The sequence below is a fragment of the Neolamprologus brichardi genome, chromosome 5 (genome assembly GCF_056152115.1).
Source record: "Neolamprologus brichardi isolate AB-2024 chromosome 5, ASM5615211v1, whole genome shotgun sequence".
Classification (NCBI taxonomy): domain Eukaryota; kingdom Metazoa; phylum Chordata; class Actinopteri; order Cichliformes; family Cichlidae; genus Neolamprologus; species Neolamprologus brichardi.
The window spans coordinates 17,341,567-17,358,821 of NC_142108.1; the positions used below are offsets into that span (position 1 = coordinate 17,341,567).

General features: G+C 39.8%; 2 protein-coding genes across 2 annotated transcripts; both read left to right on the forward strand.

Annotated features, from left to right (window-relative positions):
* The first annotated feature begins 603 nt into the window (after positions 1 to 603).
* LOC118455407 (uncharacterized) lies at positions 604 to 2,640 on the forward strand. The gene is made up of 3 exons (XM_087841203.1): positions 604 to 887; positions 1,233 to 1,513; positions 1,946 to 2,640. The coding sequence occupies exons 1-3, from the start codon at positions 604 to 606 to the stop codon at positions 2,638 to 2,640; spliced, it is 1,260 nt and encodes a 419-aa protein (XP_087697329.1).
* Positions 2,641 to 5,965: 3,325 nt separating this feature from the next.
* On the forward strand, positions 5,966 to 11,389 carry alas1 (5'-aminolevulinate synthase 1). The gene is made up of 11 exons (XM_006783286.3): positions 5,966 to 6,144; positions 7,415 to 7,655; positions 7,790 to 7,972; positions 8,076 to 8,210; positions 8,435 to 8,654; positions 9,003 to 9,187; positions 9,288 to 9,467; positions 9,676 to 9,840; positions 10,311 to 10,579; positions 10,677 to 10,839; positions 11,062 to 11,389. The coding sequence occupies exons 2-11, from the start codon at positions 7,451 to 7,453 to the stop codon at positions 11,220 to 11,222; spliced, it is 1,866 nt and encodes a 621-aa protein (XP_006783349.1). The 5' UTR covers positions 5,966 to 6,144; positions 7,415 to 7,450; the 3' UTR covers positions 11,223 to 11,389.
* The last annotated feature ends 5,866 nt before the right edge of the window (positions 11,390 to 17,255 follow it).

A 17,255-nucleotide genomic window follows, 5' to 3' on the forward strand; every position in this document is an offset into this window, starting at 1 on the left:
AATTGTCAAAATTGGTCAAGAACATAATACCATGAATACAATATATATGGCAGCACGGTGGCACGGTGGTTAGCACTGTTGCCGCACAGCAAGAAGGTCCTGAGTTCAATTCCAACATCAGGCCGGGGTCTTTCTGTGTGGAGTTTGCATGTTCTCCCCGTGTTTGCGTGGGTTCTCTCCGGGTACTCCGGCTTCCTCCCACCGTCCAAAGACATGCAGCTTGTGGGGATAGGCTAATTGGAAAATCTAAATTGCCACTAGGTATGAATGTGCGAGTGAATGTGAGTGCGAATGGTTGTCTGTCCCTGTGTGTTAGCCCTGCGACAGACTGGCGACCTGTCCAGGGTGTACCCCGCCTCTCGCCCTATGACAGCTGGGATAGGCTCCAGCGCCCCCCGCGACCCTGAAAAGGATAAGCGGAAGCGAATGGATGGACAATATATATGAATTTCTTTGAATATTTGATAAATTGATGACAGTCATTGACAGTCAGGTGAAACTAGACTAACGAAGGGGGAGCGTCACACACAGGTGTGTTCCATGATTGTGTGCTGCCAAACACAGATATATAGAGCTTGACCAGAGCCAGTCCGATCTCTGAACATGGATAGACAAGGCCAAGCAAACGGACAAGGGGAAGTTCTTCCTCAAGGAAGAGGAGGAGGAAGAAGGGGAGGACTGAGAATGCGTGGTGGAGGAATACCACCACGGGGAAGAGGCCGAGGTGCACGAAGACACTGTGCTGTCCCAAATGAAATTCAGGCCACAATTATAGACCATGTCATAAACCATGGCCTCACAATGTCAGAGGCAGGTCGTCAAGTTCAGCCTAATGTGCCTCGCTCTACAGTCTCCTCCATCATCCAAACCTTTCGCAGGGAAAACAGGTATGTACTCTATGTAATCTATGATGGAATTATATGTTGTATAGGACAGGGCACTGTGCGTGAGGCAAAAAATCTATAACTTACTGTAGAGATTTTGTGTGCATCTGCCTACAGTAGTAGGTCTATACTAGCAGGTGGAGAGGACTAGTGGAATGTTTTGATACTAAATATGACAAGAAATATATTGAACAAATTACTGTAAACTATGGAATTACATAATTTATACAGTTTAGAGTAGTATTCCAGTCACTGTGCAATGTTGCATTAGGATTGTGGTGAAGTTACTGTGAGTAAAACAATAATACAATTACACTGGTAACTTACTATATTCTGTTCTTTGTGTAGGATTGGACGACAACCCCGCGTGGGTGGCAGAGGAAAACTGCTCAATGAACAACAGGAAAGACAGATTTGTAACATGGTGATGGCAAATAATGCCATCACATTGAGACAGATCCGTGATGCCATCCTTCAGGACAATCATATATTCCAGAATATAAACACAATAAACATCTCCACAATAGACCGGGTTTTGAAGAAGCATCAGATGACAATGAAACAAATCTACAGGGTACCATTTGAGAGGAACTCTGACAGAGTGAAGGAGCTGCGCTACCAGTATGTAAATGTAAGTCAGTTACTGGTTGTCTCTCATTTTAACCTTACCTGTAATCACAGTAAGCAGTAGTTCACTTATTTGGTTTCAATACCTCCTTTACCGGATTTCAGAATCAGTATTTGCTTCATCTGACTTCAACAATTTCAACAGAAAACTGCAGTTTACTGTATGATACAATTCTCATTATAATCCTTATTTTGTTGTCTCCCAATCAAATCTATCTAATACTGTAGGTTTTACTGTAACATCTCAGTAAGTCATCAGTATTTCCCACTCCCCTTTCTATCAAATACCCCTGCAGTACTTCCTCATAGGCCTATCACTAGTTTAGAACCACTGGAGTAGTGGCCTGTAGTATATTGAACCTGTGGGGGAGAACATGTAATTGTCTAACTGTAGTATATGACTCTTCTGTATGACTGATTTTATATTCTTTACTATATAATAATGGCATTGGAAGGACATGAGACCCCTCACATCCTGGTGTTCGTGGATGAAGCTGGCTTCAACCTGGCCAAGGGCCGAAGACGTGGCCGTAATATTATTGGCCACCGGGCCACAGTGGATGTCCCAGGTCAGCGAGGGGGCAATATAACTATGTGTGCTGCCATTTCTGAGAATGGTGTGGCCACTCACATCCCCAGTCTTGGCCCATACAACACACACAAGCTCCTCATCTTCTTGGATCGCCTTTATACCGATTTTATCCCTGATAATGAGAGAGGTCTCATAGGGCCTCACCTACCGATTTATGTAATTGTGTGGGACAATGTCAATTTCCACCATAGCCCACTCATTAGGGGCTGGTTTGCAACGCATCCAAGGATGGTCATGGGGTTCCTAACACCTTACTCTCTTTTCCTCAATCCGACGGAGGAGTTTTTCTCTGCTTGGAGGTGGAGAGTGTATGAGCATCATGCTCAGGATCAGCCGTCCCTGCTCCATGCTATGGACACAGCATGTGACGACATTACAGGAGATCAATGCAGGGGATGGTTGCGGCATGCACGCCGTTTCTTCCCTCGTTGCATCGCAAGAGAAAGTATCCGCTGTGATGTGGACAAGAATCTGTGGCCAGACGGACAACAGCGTGTAAATAATCAGGAGGGTGAAGACAGTGGACAAGAGCAGTAGAATGAGTACAGCGACCACTGAATGAGTCCTTGTTTTTTGATTTTGTGTTCATACAATTTACTACTGTAATGTACATTTTCTTTTTACATATGTATGAAACTTTCTTTGCGTGTGAATAAAAAATGGTTATCATTTCCTTGGTAGTGTGAGTGCAATCTGTGATGTCAAACCTTGGAGGCTACTCTTTTCTGTTGTATATTGTTGGTCCTCTGCCATAGTGACAAAACATCTAAACATTTTGTATGGCAGTACTCACATAATGCCAAAGGGACGATGCATTTTGGGGGCACTGACTATTCAGATTAGAAAGAAATGTAGTTTTGACACATGAGTGAACTGTTTTAGGGGAGATATGAGCTTTTGCAGGTGGACCATGTTGTTGTGATCAACCATCCAGGTTTATTTTGACAAAAGCACCAAGAATGATGAGAATGTCCGATCTATGTCGAGAAATGAGCCAAAGCTATTGAGAAGGATCTTTGCCATTTTGGAGACACTGACTGTTTAAATAAGAAAGGGATTTAGATTGAAGCCTGAGTGAACAGTTTTGGAAGAGATATGAGCTTTTGCAGGTGAGCTATAGTGTTGTGCTAAACTGTAAGAGTGTTTTGCCAAATGATCTTAGAGTTTTGAGAATGTAATTTCTGTTTCAAGAAATGAGCCAAACCAATGGAGAAAAACTGTAAGACAGTTTGACATAAGTACAGGTATGAGGGTAAAACTTTAGGAAACACTACTTAAGTCAAAATGGATCAGCAGAGGGCAGCAAAACACCGCAACCATAAATCTGAAGAGAAGATGAAAAACCTCACAGATCCAGAGGGCAGAGACAAGTATAAATTCTTTAGAGTAAGAAATTTGAAATTCTTTTTGCAGTGCTATTATTGTTGTTCTGAGTAAAGTTTTTTTTTCTCCACATACACTTGTAGTCAGCACAGCCACAATAGGTGATTATAAACAATGAGAATTACAGTTCCTATAAAAAATAAAGCTCATTTAAGCCTTTTTGATCACTCTTTCTTTGCCAGTATTTGGTGCTGAAAAAACTGAGGTTCTGAGGTTTTCACTTACAGTGTATGAGAAAGAGTGGCTCAGATATATACACTGCAAAATATTACATAAGAACTGTTTAAACAATGAAGCATTCAGTTGCATTAAAATGGATTCATTTTAAACAGCTGTACCTAATAAAATGGTAACAATGTGTGATGTGTTTACTGAGTTTAGCCTTGGTTTGGCACCATAGGCTTCGTCAACAACCTTTCACCCACACGCATGCAAGAGCACCTGCAAAGATTACAAGACAATCTAAAATCCATTTAGGCACCAATCCAAGTTTAGTGTCACTCTTTAAACCCAGACATCACATGCAGCAAAAACCTCTAGAGTAGATGAACAAGTCTTTCGAGCCGTAATCTGAGTTCAGTTTGAGTGTTTTGCATCATTGTAACAATTCAAATACACACAAAGTTGTAGTTTGGAGAGCTGTTGTTAAATTACAAAGTCTCTGCAAATCGTAATCTTAGATGGAGGTAAAAGGTGATTAAACACAATGACTGTAAGTTATTTTTAATGGCTACAAACAGAATAAATACTACAAAGATCGGAGTAAATATAAAAGGGAGACATGGCAATCAAAGAATCGTGAATTAAAATTTGTGGTACATTTCATAAAGATGGTGACTTCCAATGGGGTTAAAACTTTTCTAAATCTTACTTTTTTGCAAAATCAGTCAACTTTTTAAGCATTTTTTATACATTTTGACCCATAATTATGTGCAGGCAGTATTTATCCCTTAATTACAATTACAATTAAAGTAAATTTAAGTAATTTTTCAAAATCACTGCCCAACTAAGGTCCAACTGAATATATATAAATATAGCTCTCATGCTTCTAGTAGGGCTTTCCAGGTAATATGAAGCACCGGAAACCCTACGGCTCCCTCTTCCCCCAGCACACCAACCTGATTCAAAGAAGATTCAAAAAAATGTACTGACTCATGCTCATGGACACAAATTTTCATTTAAGTTTGTACTGAAAGCCACATAAATACTTTCAGTTCAAGCCACTGCAACAAAATAAGGAAACACATGACAAAGAGCTGACAACTCACAAAACACATGATAAATCTCACAAAAGAATCATAATGTACCTTCAGGGCCTTCATCATACAACTTTTAAAAAATCATCCACCTACTCATGTGAGCGTCTCTTATATCATCTGAGATTAATTTGTGTGTAGCCCACATTTATCAGCCACAGATTTTGCTGTAGCTTTGGGTGCGGCATTGCAAAAATCAAAAGATAAACAAAAAAAGTAAAGCAACAAAAGAAGCAGAATGATAATTGAATTAAATCCCTCCAAACTCCAGATTAAGTGATAGGCTGTTACTACAAAAGAAGCAAATATAAAACATTTTCAGCCATAGTTTCAGGCATAACATCAGCTGTGGTATAGACCCAAATATTCTTTAGAAAAGCCAAGTGGAGAAATACTCCCACGTTTCAGTTACAACGGCTCTTTTCCATGAGCTGCTTTCTTTCTGAAGCTCTTTGTGGTTGTGGGTCTTTTGTGAGCATGAGAAAAAAGGAATCCTTTTACTCTGCAAGGTCCCTTAGCCCCATCTAACACCTTTGGGCCCCTGAGCCTTGTTGGGCATGTTATTTTTCCCTTTTACAAAAAAAGCATAACACAAAAATAATAGCAAGGAAATCAATTAAATCATAACGGAACAAAACAATGAGGTGAAAGAGTTATGAGAGACATTAAAAATCACAGATATCAATATCTTTTTCTTATGGGAAGAATAGAATAAATTGGGCCACATAAAGTTCCATTTCCTTCATGAAAAAAAAGGAAGCGTGGCTTCTCTTTTGAGAGCTTACATTTATGGATGTGGCGTCTGACAAGGAGTGGTACTGCAACAGTTGAGGTACTGCTCTCGTATTTCTTACAACCAAATAAGATGACAAATACAAATATATAGAAATATAAATTAAAATAAAAATTTCTGACAGCATCTTGTTAGAGGTAAAACCAGAATGCTTGTACCAAAATGCTTTTCCATGACACCTGCGTAAAAGTACAAAACCAAAATAAATGGTATCTAAATCGCTTTTATACTTTTGTTGGAAGTTTGGTGATTAAATCTATGAATTCATGTAAAGGAAACCACCACCTTGTTTGTAAGGACCAAATCCTTTCCACTCAGTGTCCTTAACAAAACCTTGCTGGGTCCGCTGCCAGATAGGCGAGAGTGTTTGATGACGCAGAACGTCAGAATTAAGATCTCGCGATACTTCGTCTGGGCATTGCTTTATAAGAACTGGCTTGCCCTCGTCCTCTCCGTTCGTCCTCAGTGCAGGATAACGAAGCATCGATTTTCTCTGCTTCCGTTAACAACAAGCCGTGTTTTCTTTTATTTCTCTGAGCAGCACCTAAGATCGCTTATTGTCACTATAACACGACGAGAATTACACCGGAAGCTGTGAAGTTTTAAGAGGTAGGTGTTCTTATTTGACCTAATCGCGATCATCACCCCTATTTCTAGTAGCCTCTTAGCTAATGTTAGCCGTCCTGCTATGATCAGTCAACCGGCAAGGATCACGATGGGCCCGGCTAACGATAGGAAAGCCTGGCTTAGACTTTTTATGTCTCAGAACGATCTCATCGCGAAATTTATTACCATCGGAGATACATAAGGTATGACTTTTGCGCAACTTTTGCGCAAAAATGGTGAGTCAAAACAGGAAAATACCTGTTAAACCAGTGAATTTATTTAAAGTGTTGAGGTTTTAATAAATCAATTTTTATTGTAACACCGGTTGAGTAGAGATGGGTAGACCTTATGAATAAACATAAATCATGTCCAGAATTATCCTAAAGTAGCGTTGTTTAGGTAGAGCGCTACTGTTTTTAGTGTAGCCCGGAGACGCCCATGAGTTCAGTCAAAGTAAGGACTGTAGGACAACTCGGGTATAAGCAGGGGTATTTAATCAGACAGAAGACAGAAGTTTCATTATTAATAATAACAACAATAATATAATTTATTATTATTATTGTTATCTTTCGTCAGTAGCACTTTAAATAAGTTTTAGAAGTGCTCGACAAATAATGTGGGAAACATTATTAAAGGCATATAAATAAACACAGAAACAAAGACTAGCTTTTCTTTTCTTTGTTTGGAACTCTAGGAATTACATTGGCATTACTTTTATGTTATGTACATACTGATCTCTATCTGGTGTTTATATAAGGGAAAGAGCAGCTTCGATGTATCACATTAGTCACTGTTAGATTTCTCTGGAACTTCATAGGGAGCAAAGTTCAGGTGTGGGTGTCCTACCTGGGAACTGGTTTCTGTTGGGGAAAGGTTACGACCCAGCTATGAGCAAACACTGCAGGCTTCTTAAAGTAACACTTGACTATTGTGAGTGTAGCCAAACATGTGGGCTCGTATGAGTCTTTCAGCTTTGACCTATTATATCAGTGGCTCAGTGAACTCATCTCACCTGCCTTTGAAAGTCTCAGGTAATCAGATGTCATTCTCACTTGTTTTTGTTTTTCAAAATCTAGATTTAGCTGAACCATGTAGGAGTGTTTGACCATAAACGGCATTTTCTCACTTCCTTGACCTATGTTGTTAAACAGGTTTTTGCAACAGACAGACTTTTTCTTCTGAAAAGCCTTCTTTCCTTTCTTTTATGGGACAAAAACATTATCTTCACTGTCTGCAGGACATGTTTCACATAAGTTTTCTCCTTCTCCTTTAGAACTCAAGACAATCATCGTCATCACCGCTGCTGATTATGGATGTAATAGTGCGCCGCTGTCCTTTCTTGGCTCGCATGCCCCAGGCCTTTCTCCAGCAGTCCAAAAAGACGCTGGTGACGTATGCCCAGCGATGTCCCATCATGATGGAGCTGGCTGCAAAACCTATGGCCCCTTCAATGGCACGTGCCCTCTGTTCCTCCTCATCCTCCTACCAGAAGCCTGAGAACACCGTGTCTGCCGGTGAGGGTGATAAAGATGGTGGTCATACTGACTATTCTAATCAACACTACAGCTGTATTATATTTAGTCAGATAAATCATGTAATGATAGAATTACTGGTAAAAGTGAAATTTAAAACTTTTGTCCCTTTGCAGCCCCCAAAAAGGAGGTGGAGTCCAAGCTCCCAGCTGGCCACCCTATGCCACCTCCAGGACAGATGATGGCCTCCAAATGCCCTTTCCTGGCTGCTGAGATGAGCCAGAAGAACAGTGGTGTAGTCCGTCAGGTTGGCATAGAGTTCCAAGAGGATGTACAGGAAGTCCGCACTGTGAAGAAAGGTGAGGTTTTTTTGTTGTTGTTTTTTTGTTTTTCTTTGAGAACTAAATCAGTTTTCCATAGTTTTGTACAATATTTAATAGCAATTTGTTTTTGTCCTGACAGAAGTGCCTGCTGACCAACTAAAGCAGCCAAACTTGGCCAGCACTGCTGAAGGAGAAACCACATTAATGAAAACCCTCCTGAAACAGCGACCTAAGAAAGTCAGCCACCTGCTTCAAGACAACTTACCAGGAAGAAGTAGGTTTTATTTTGATAGTTTAAACACACTGTCCTGCAAGCCTGTGATTAACCTAGCTACTGTCTACCTTACTATGACAATCTTCTTTTTTATTTGCGAGTATGTTTTGGTGTTTTTGCACACCGGTATAGTCTTTCCTCACATTAAAGTTACTCCATCGGTTGCAGTACTGTAGCAACACTAAGCCACATTAAGCAACTTTTACCTTCCTTTTCTCTTCCAGTGGCCCGCTTCCAGTACGATGCGTTTTTTGAGAAGAAGATCGAAGAGAAGAAGAACGATCACACGTACCGCGTGTTTAAGACCGTGAATCGTCGGGCCACTGAGTTCCCGATGGCTGACAACTTCACAAGCTCTTTACAAGAAAAGCGTGACGTGTCGGTTTGGTGCAGCAACGACTACCTGGGCATGAGTCGACACCCTCGGGTCGTGCAGTCCGTCATGTGAGTAACTGAGTAGTTAATCCAGTTTCATGGGTCAAGGTGCGTTGATGTGTACGGCCTGTCTACCTTCCCTGATTGCTTTTTACCTTTTGTCCCTCTGTGAGAGCTAAGTTCAGAGAGAAACCAGCTCAGAGCATAATTACATGATGCAACCTGGCACCCTTGGGTGATACTGGCCATTATTTGTGTGAGTGTTGAGTTGGACATGGATCACACCTAAACCTCATGTGTCACGATGATGGTGTTTTTCTTCTTCTCCTCCCCCCGCCCCCTCAGCTTGTTTGAGCTTGTTGGATCTTGCATACAAGTCTGCAGCATTTTAATGAGCAACTGTTTGTCTCTTTCCAGGAATACTTTACAAAAACATGGTTCGGGGGCAGGAGGTACCAGGAATATCTCTGGGACCAGTAAATTCCATGTGGAGCTAGAACAAGAGCTGGCTGACCTTCACAAGAAGGATGCGGCGCTGCTGTTCACCTCCTGCTTTGTTGCCAATGACTCCACCCTCTTCACCCTTGCGAAGATGCTCCCTGGTATGCAGAAGGAAAAACTTGGTGTATTTAACAGTAATTCGAACCTCCTGTAAGCGTGTTTGGTCTCATTGACGGTTTCCTCTCCTCTGAACACTTTTAGGTTGTGAAATCTACTCTGACGCAGGTAACCACGCCTCAATGATTCAAGGTATCAGGAACAGCGGCGCTAAGAAATTCATTTTCCGCCACAATGATGTGGCCCATCTTCGAGAGCTCCTGGAGAAAGGAGATCCCACAAAACCAAAGATCGTGGCTTTTGAGACCGTCCATTCCATGGATGGTCAGTTTCTAATTACTGCTTCACTGCTGTTGGATAAATGTTAATATTTCTTTTTTCTTTTTTTAAACTTTCTCTTACTGCATGTGTCCTGGAAAATATTACTGTTCTTGCAAAATCAATAATTCATTCAAACTAAGTCATGAAGTGCTCTTTAAGAAGCAAAAAACAAGTCTGACCAGGTTTGTGTGCCTTTCTTTCTGTAACACAGGTGCCGTGTGTCCGCTGGAGGAAATGTGCGACGTGGCCCACGAGTTTGGCGCCATCACCTTCGTGGACGAGGTTCACGCTGTGGGCCTCTACGGCTCCAGAGGAGGGGGCATCGGCGACAGGGATGGCGTCATGGACAAGATGGATATCATCTCGGGAACTCTAGGTAAGTGCACAATTTCTACTAAAAAAAAAAATGTAGAGCTGCTGCTGCTGCTGTACTGTTTCATTTCTTTTTTTCAAACCAAAATAACTGCCACTGGTTATTATCAAGCTTGTCTAGCTTGATTGTTTGAATTAGACTAAGGATCAGGCCTCAGCCGTGTCATCCAATATACCAGAGGGCTGAAAAGAATCTGGAGCAGCTCTGTTCGGCTCTGTTGTTGCTAGGAGACTACAGGCTCTTGTTGTGCTCCTATTGAATTACTCAGATTGCGTGTCACTGTCAGACTGAGGGGACAATTATTTCCAACTCAAGAGCACTACAGCTCCTGCACAGCTGACATTTCAGGCGGTTCTAGTTTGAGATTACAATGGCTGTAATTTTTTTTTTTATTTATTTATTTTTTTAAGACCACTGGCTCCTTAATGTTGAACGAGAGGAGTTGTAATAATCAGCGTTCTGTTCTTTTCTAGGGAAGGCCTTTGGCTGTGTGGGTGGCTACATTGCGAGTACCGCCGCCCTGGTGGACACAGTGCGTTCCTACGCCGCTGGTTTTATCTTCACCACCTCTCTGCCCCCGATGCTTCTAGCCGGAGCCAGGGAATCGATCCAGATCCTTAAAGGGGAAGAGGGGCGCTCGCTGAGACTTAAACACCAGCGCAACGTCAAGCTCCTCCGGCAGATGCTGATGGACTCTGGGTTGCCTGTTGTGCACTGCCCCAGCCACATCATCCCTGTCCGGGTAATCTACGATTGAATTGATTGTGTGGAACTCGAAAAGCAGATAAAGTCACAACGGCTCGATTCTCATGGTGCGTGTGTCTCTTTGGTATAATTAGGTTTCGAATGCTGAGAAAAACACGGAGGTGTGTGACATCATGATGCGTCGCCATAACATCTATGTGCAGGCCATCAACTATCCCACCGTTGCCAGGGGAGATGAGCTGCTGCGCATTGCCCCAACTCCTCACCACACCCCTGAGATGATGAAATACTTTGTTGGTAAGCTGACAAAGTAATACGTTTCACTTGAAATACTTGATAGTGTATAAGAAGGCTACAACAAGTTAAACAGTATTTATGTCTTTATTTGATCGAACTGAACTGTGTAGCTGTTTATGCAAAAGTTACATTACATGGGTAACTTCATCCAACCTGTAACTAACTGTACTTTTCTATCATTGAAGTAAAACTGACCTCTCTTTATCTGTTTTCCCCTTTTAGAGAGGCTGGAGCAAACATGGAAGGAGGTGGGCCTGGAGCTGAAGCCCCACTCGTCAGCAGAGTGCACCTTCTGCCAGCAGCCACTGCACTTCGAGGTGATGAGCGAGCGAGAGAAGTCTTACTTCAATGGGCTCAGCCACCTCATCTCAGCCTGCGCATAACACTAATCACCCACTGCAGTCTGAAGACAGCGCGTCCACGCTTAAGCCCCATTCCTCTGTCACTATCATAGAATGTATTAATTATCTTTAATAATTTGTCCTACACATATTTAAAATTATCTATGTTCAGATGGTCTATATACTGCAAATAAAATATGGGAAAGAAATCTCTGTGTGTGTTTGGTTTTTGAAAGTGTTTATAAAGACATGAGGAGTGGCAAGAAATGAGTGGAATGTACTTCGTTTTTTTTTTTTTTTCTGCTCTAGGATTCAAGGCCACTGTTAAGTTAATTTCTTCATTGGGCTGTTGTATAAACTGATTAAATGTGGCTCAGATGACACCGTGATATCATGCTCAGTCACATGGGTTTTTTACTGATGGGTAAAATGATTACTGAATAAAGCTACAAAAATGGGTCACATCAATTCGACATGCTTGGCAGATGCCAGGATTTTGATTTTTTTTTTTTTTTAACTTGCTGATAATTTGATCCAATTATGTCACTTGTGCTTGTGAGAAAAGTGGAACACTGAAAAATGTCTTGTTGTAGTTTTGTTTTTTTTTTGTTTTTCTTTACTTTTTTTTAAACACTTTATTTAAAGTATACAAAATTACATATAAAATTTACATACACATACAATTACGTATACAAAATCATGATCATATACCATACATTAAGAAAAAAAAAAAGGAAAACAAAGGAGGAAAGTCAAGCATCTGAGTCAACTAAACACTTAAACTTACAATTTCAATACATCTTAAGGGAAAACTTTTCCAAGTTTCAGGTCCATTGTTCTCCTTCTCCGTAGATCTGTAATGATATGTTTACTCACCACATCACTACTTATCATCTTTTGTTCTATCACTCCTTTGGCACGGGTTTTCCAAATATGGGTGTTTATTACACACATTATCAACCAAAAGAGTCTCCTTTTGTCTTCACCCATTTTTTCTTTAAACAAACCATATTTAACTGCTTTAATATTAACATCAACGTCATAACCAATTTCTGTCATCTTCTGCCTTATCTCAGTTGTCCTATAATTTGTTTTCCTATAAAATGTTTTGCTTTACCATAGCACACAATCCTGTCATGACACTTTGTAACAAGCAAGACATTTGGTACTTCATTAGTTTTATCAGGTACTGCAGTATAATAATGCACTGATTTTGTTGTTGGTTATATGTATGCTGCTTTAGGCGTGTTGGTTTGAATGTGCGAGCCTCCTTATGAGCAATCAGATATATTATAAATGAAGTCCTGTTTTTATAATCGCTCTTAGAAATATCTATTTAGTGACTTAAAACCACAATAAATTGTTTTCTCTTCCTCTATCTGGTGAAATCTTACTGTGTGTAGAGAACCTACTAACCTACTATCCCATGGATTCACATGGAGATGACATAGATAAAGCTGTAAGACCTAGATTCGCAGAATAAAGGAGGTCACAATGACAATGATACACTCAAAATTGGCACACATACCCGTTTTCTTTGGGTCCACATAAGCCTTGGACTATGCATCAAAACAGGCAATGTGACTGACACAGGCACAAACAGGAAAACTTATTTACTGTCATATTCTTCTAACAGATTCTGATAAAAATCAGGATATGAAGGTTTAATCTCAGTCTTGAAAAGGTCAATTATAATAGCTTTTCTAACATAGCTGAGATACACTGAAAATGGAAGTGGGAACCACTACTTTTAGTTGTTACAAGAAATTGTAGCTGTCACTGCTTTACACAAATGGCTCACTTCCACTTTTGAACGGACTTTTTGTTACAATTCGGACAAGAGCTGATGGAAAGTTACAAAAACCAAAACCTGTATGTACTGAGCAAGAAGTCTTCCAGACCTCGGGGAGGTGCAGTGCTATACCTATCATAAAAAATTTATGTGAAAGTGTTCAAACTCTTCTTCACATCTGTGAACCTACAGTGGCGCAAAAAAACCCGTCACAAAATCAAAAGGCCATTAGCTGAGGCAGTAAGAGCCAACTGGCTTTAGATGAAAAATATGTCAAATATATCAAAATATTAAAAAAAAATCATAGACTACAAAGTACTGTATATATATCTAATAATGTGTATGGAGAATAGAAGGTGTTTGAAGGACATTTTAGCTGAGTAAGTGGTCATTTATTGCATATGTCTATCATTATCTTATGCACACATAGTAAATAGTGGAGAAAAAGAGATATATAAATATACATTGTGGCAAGACATAGTAACCCTTGTACCACAATAAATAAGAGAATGTGCTCTCTTTCAATTTAAATAATTTATATATAAGGGCATGGATATAACCTGGTGTTCCCGAGATTTTAAAATTAATTAAATACAACAAGTCATGTTCTTTTTAGAGAGACAAGGCTTTCTCTGGAACACCCTTCCAAACATGCTGTGCTTGTTCAGTCTTTTTCTACTTGTACTGTAATAAGCTTTAATGTTTAAATCATTACTTGCTAACTGAGGCCGGTAGGCCCATCGCACAATCTAACCTTAGGTTAAGACTTGTGGGTTGTCCACCTGTCCTGAGAAGATTGTGACATTGTGTTTGCACAGACCTGAATACTCCAAACCAGCGCACTAGACTTGCTTACGATAGCTAATAATAAGTTATCAAGTTCACCTGAGGCTGCTTACATATGGAAGCAGTAAGAGTAGCTTAATTTTTCACAGGACTGCATTTCTCTACCGTAGGAGGAAATACTGGTTTACTAAGTGATCATTTGTTAAATAATAAGTGCAACATATTTTAACAATACAAGGCTAAATCATGATAAGGTTCAGGAACACAGGAATATTGTTCATCCTACTCTTACTGAACTTCCTGGAGGAACCCACCTGAGGGTTTTTTTTTATAACACAGCATGTACTGACTGTTTGACCCTTTAACTATTTTTTTGTTCCATCAACCATGTAACACCATATGACTCAGACATACAAATACACGCACTCACACCCACTTCGCCATAAAAACACACACACATAAACTGTAGATGTGTCTTTAGTCATTTCTGTATGTTTTCCTTTTATTTGTCCACACACATACAGTGCATGAACCGATATCGATTTTCCACTGCTGTGCATTTCTTCTACACTCAACAGCATCTCTAAACAACAATGTGTACAAACAAAATCTTCCCCCTTCATGGGCTTGTTTAGCATTTCTTTTGATCCATGATTAGTGTAGAGGTCTTCTTAGTCACAGTTTCATGGGGTTTTTTTTTTCAGTTTGTTTAACTTAGGTGTACACGTATAAGTCACTGTTTATATTTTGGATCCAGTGCCTCGTTTAAAGGACAAACATTTAGTTTTTTGTCAGAAGGTTTACTGCAATTCAAAACTGTGCTGTATTTCCATGGCTACTGACTCATGCATGGCTGCCAGACTCTCAGACAGCAGACAAAAGCAGGAGCAGTGAAACCCAGGGCAGGCTAACACTGGGAGTTAAGAAGGGGTCACACACTTCTCACATTCAGTGATTCATTCCATCTGCTTGTAACTCCACTTTGGAAACCCCAGAATGAGAAACCAGACAGATACTTAGAAACAAATTTCTTTTGTGTTGACTTGAGATTTTAAGCTAAATACATTCAGTGAACATATACCGAGACTGAATTCGACTGAAGTTTATTTGTGCTTAAAACAGAAACTGTTTAAACTGAATAAAATGCTTGCTAGTTTTTGTAGGTGTGGTAGCTTCTTGTGTACAATTCTAGTTACTTGCACTGAACCAGTGGAGGGATTAATTAAAAAAAAAAACTCACAGGATGGCAGAGGACCAGGATATACCATGTTTCAAAATCGAGGATTAATTGTGGTATGAAACCACATGCTCTTTTCCAATAAGATCTCATTTACAAACCATTAGCCAGTAGGCCAGTCACAGTCAGACGTGTCCTCTCTTGTTATACCTGCTTTATTGTTGTTGTTTTGGAAATGGTGTGATGCTTATTTCAAGCAGGACTAAAATAACCTTTTTTTTCTCTCGCACACATATCTAATATAATATATTTTCTTTGTTCTATAATATACTAATACATAGATTTGTATTTATTAGGTAGCTTTATCTTCTTCTGCTATATTTTGTCTTGTGGGTTTGTGTTTTTTAAAATCACAGCCGATACCATTCGTATAATTGTGCTGATGCCCAAATGTGGCCACTGAGGGTTAAGGGAAACAAAATAGCTATCAAGTAGGCTTTAAAGCGTATAATGCTCTGGCTGTTGAAGAGACAAAATTGAATTAAAAGGCAGTTTGCTATCATTTCTCAGAAGAGCAAAAGTGGTTAGCTCCATGATGACCTCAACAACTGAATGAACGCCAGCGTCTCTCTCTGCTACAGAAAGCACTGAGAGCTGAAGGACAATGACTGTGTTTTAGACAAACAAGCAAAATCATGCAGTTTCTCAATAAACTATCCACCTCCATGTCCTTGTGTGGCTGTCTGCTACAGTATGAAGTTGATTAGAATAATTACAATGGGATTCAATTTCAAAGCTTTGAATGATGCTCTGGTTTTCGGGCAGTGACTCTTATTGCAGGTGGATTTTGAAAACAATGCGTCCTTTATTATGACTGCAGTGTCTGTCATCTGTCAAGATTAGTCTTTCTTGAAATGTAACATGAGCACATTTTTCCTGGATTCACTGAATAAGAATAGATAAAAGCTGCTTTATTGGAAGCATATCAGACGTCATGATGCTCAAAGAGGCTGATTGTCACTGTAAAAGCAAAAAAACCAAAAAACAAAATAGTGTTCTAATGTTTAATAAAAAAATGATATGCTGTTCCAGCAAAGCTCATGTTTTGGCTGGTTTTCACTCTGCTTTATCTGCCTTAATGTTCCCATTGGGGTCAAGATAACCGTACATCCTTGGGCCTCCTGGAATGTTACCATGTGACCACCTCACTGTTTCATCTACAAGGGCATGAGTGCACGTGTCCGTTTGGACTTAATGCTATTATATGCATGTAAAAAGATCCTTTGAAGATTCAGATAAAGGGGGATGTGCTATGTTACAGATGTTAATGCTTTTGCTGTGCTCTAAAGTGTGGAAGGCTGTTCAGCCATGCTGTACGTAAACCCAAGAATTGACAGTTTATACTTTGATTTGCTTTTTTGACTGATTGAGTTCCCATAAAACAATTTTTGTGGCGCAATCCTGCATTATATAACTCACATATGTCATTTAAACTTTACTGGGACTTAAATACATTACATTTATATTGATTACTATAATTGATGTCCAGTGACTACAGGTTTGATCCATAGACTCAGCACTAAAAACTTCTTACATCACATGACTCAGTCTAGCAAGAAAAACTAAAACATTACAAATTACATTTTGAGAAGCATTACTGACCTGAGCTGACTACATTTATTAAAAACTTTATTAATATTTTATAATAATCACTAAGTCACACTTATGAATGACCTCCTTGTGACTTGCTTCAACTCCTTTCATGCATTTGACCAATGAATCAAAATCTGAGGCATCTTCCAACAAAAATTTTAATTCTTTGCAGGTTTATTTTGATGTTTAAATCTTGTTTCGTGCTTATTAATGCAACCCTTAATGACACGTTTTGTCTCTGTTTATATAGAGAGAGAGAGACGTGTTTTGACACAGTCTTTCCAAGGGTAGCTGCATAAGAAGAGATCGCCCCGGCTAACTTCTGAGGCACACCCAGTTATTTTGTGCCATAAGCAGTTTTTAAAAGGACCTCCAAGTATGCTTTCAAGGGGTGAAGAGTTGAGAGGAATATTTAGAGAAAGAAATGCCGTCAGACAAGTAACGTAACTGTTGTGGGGTTTCCACGGTAAAGTTGATTATACTGTTGCTGACTCCTTTAGTTGACATGGGTGGGCAACTTTGAGTCACAAAAAGTTACAACACGCATGTCTGGTCTTGCTACACAGCAGATGAAAATCCATGGAAACCTTATTTATACATTCTGTGGAAATTCATGCTGGTATGTAAAGGGTTAAACGGTAACAGTGACCTCACTGTAAATGAGTAG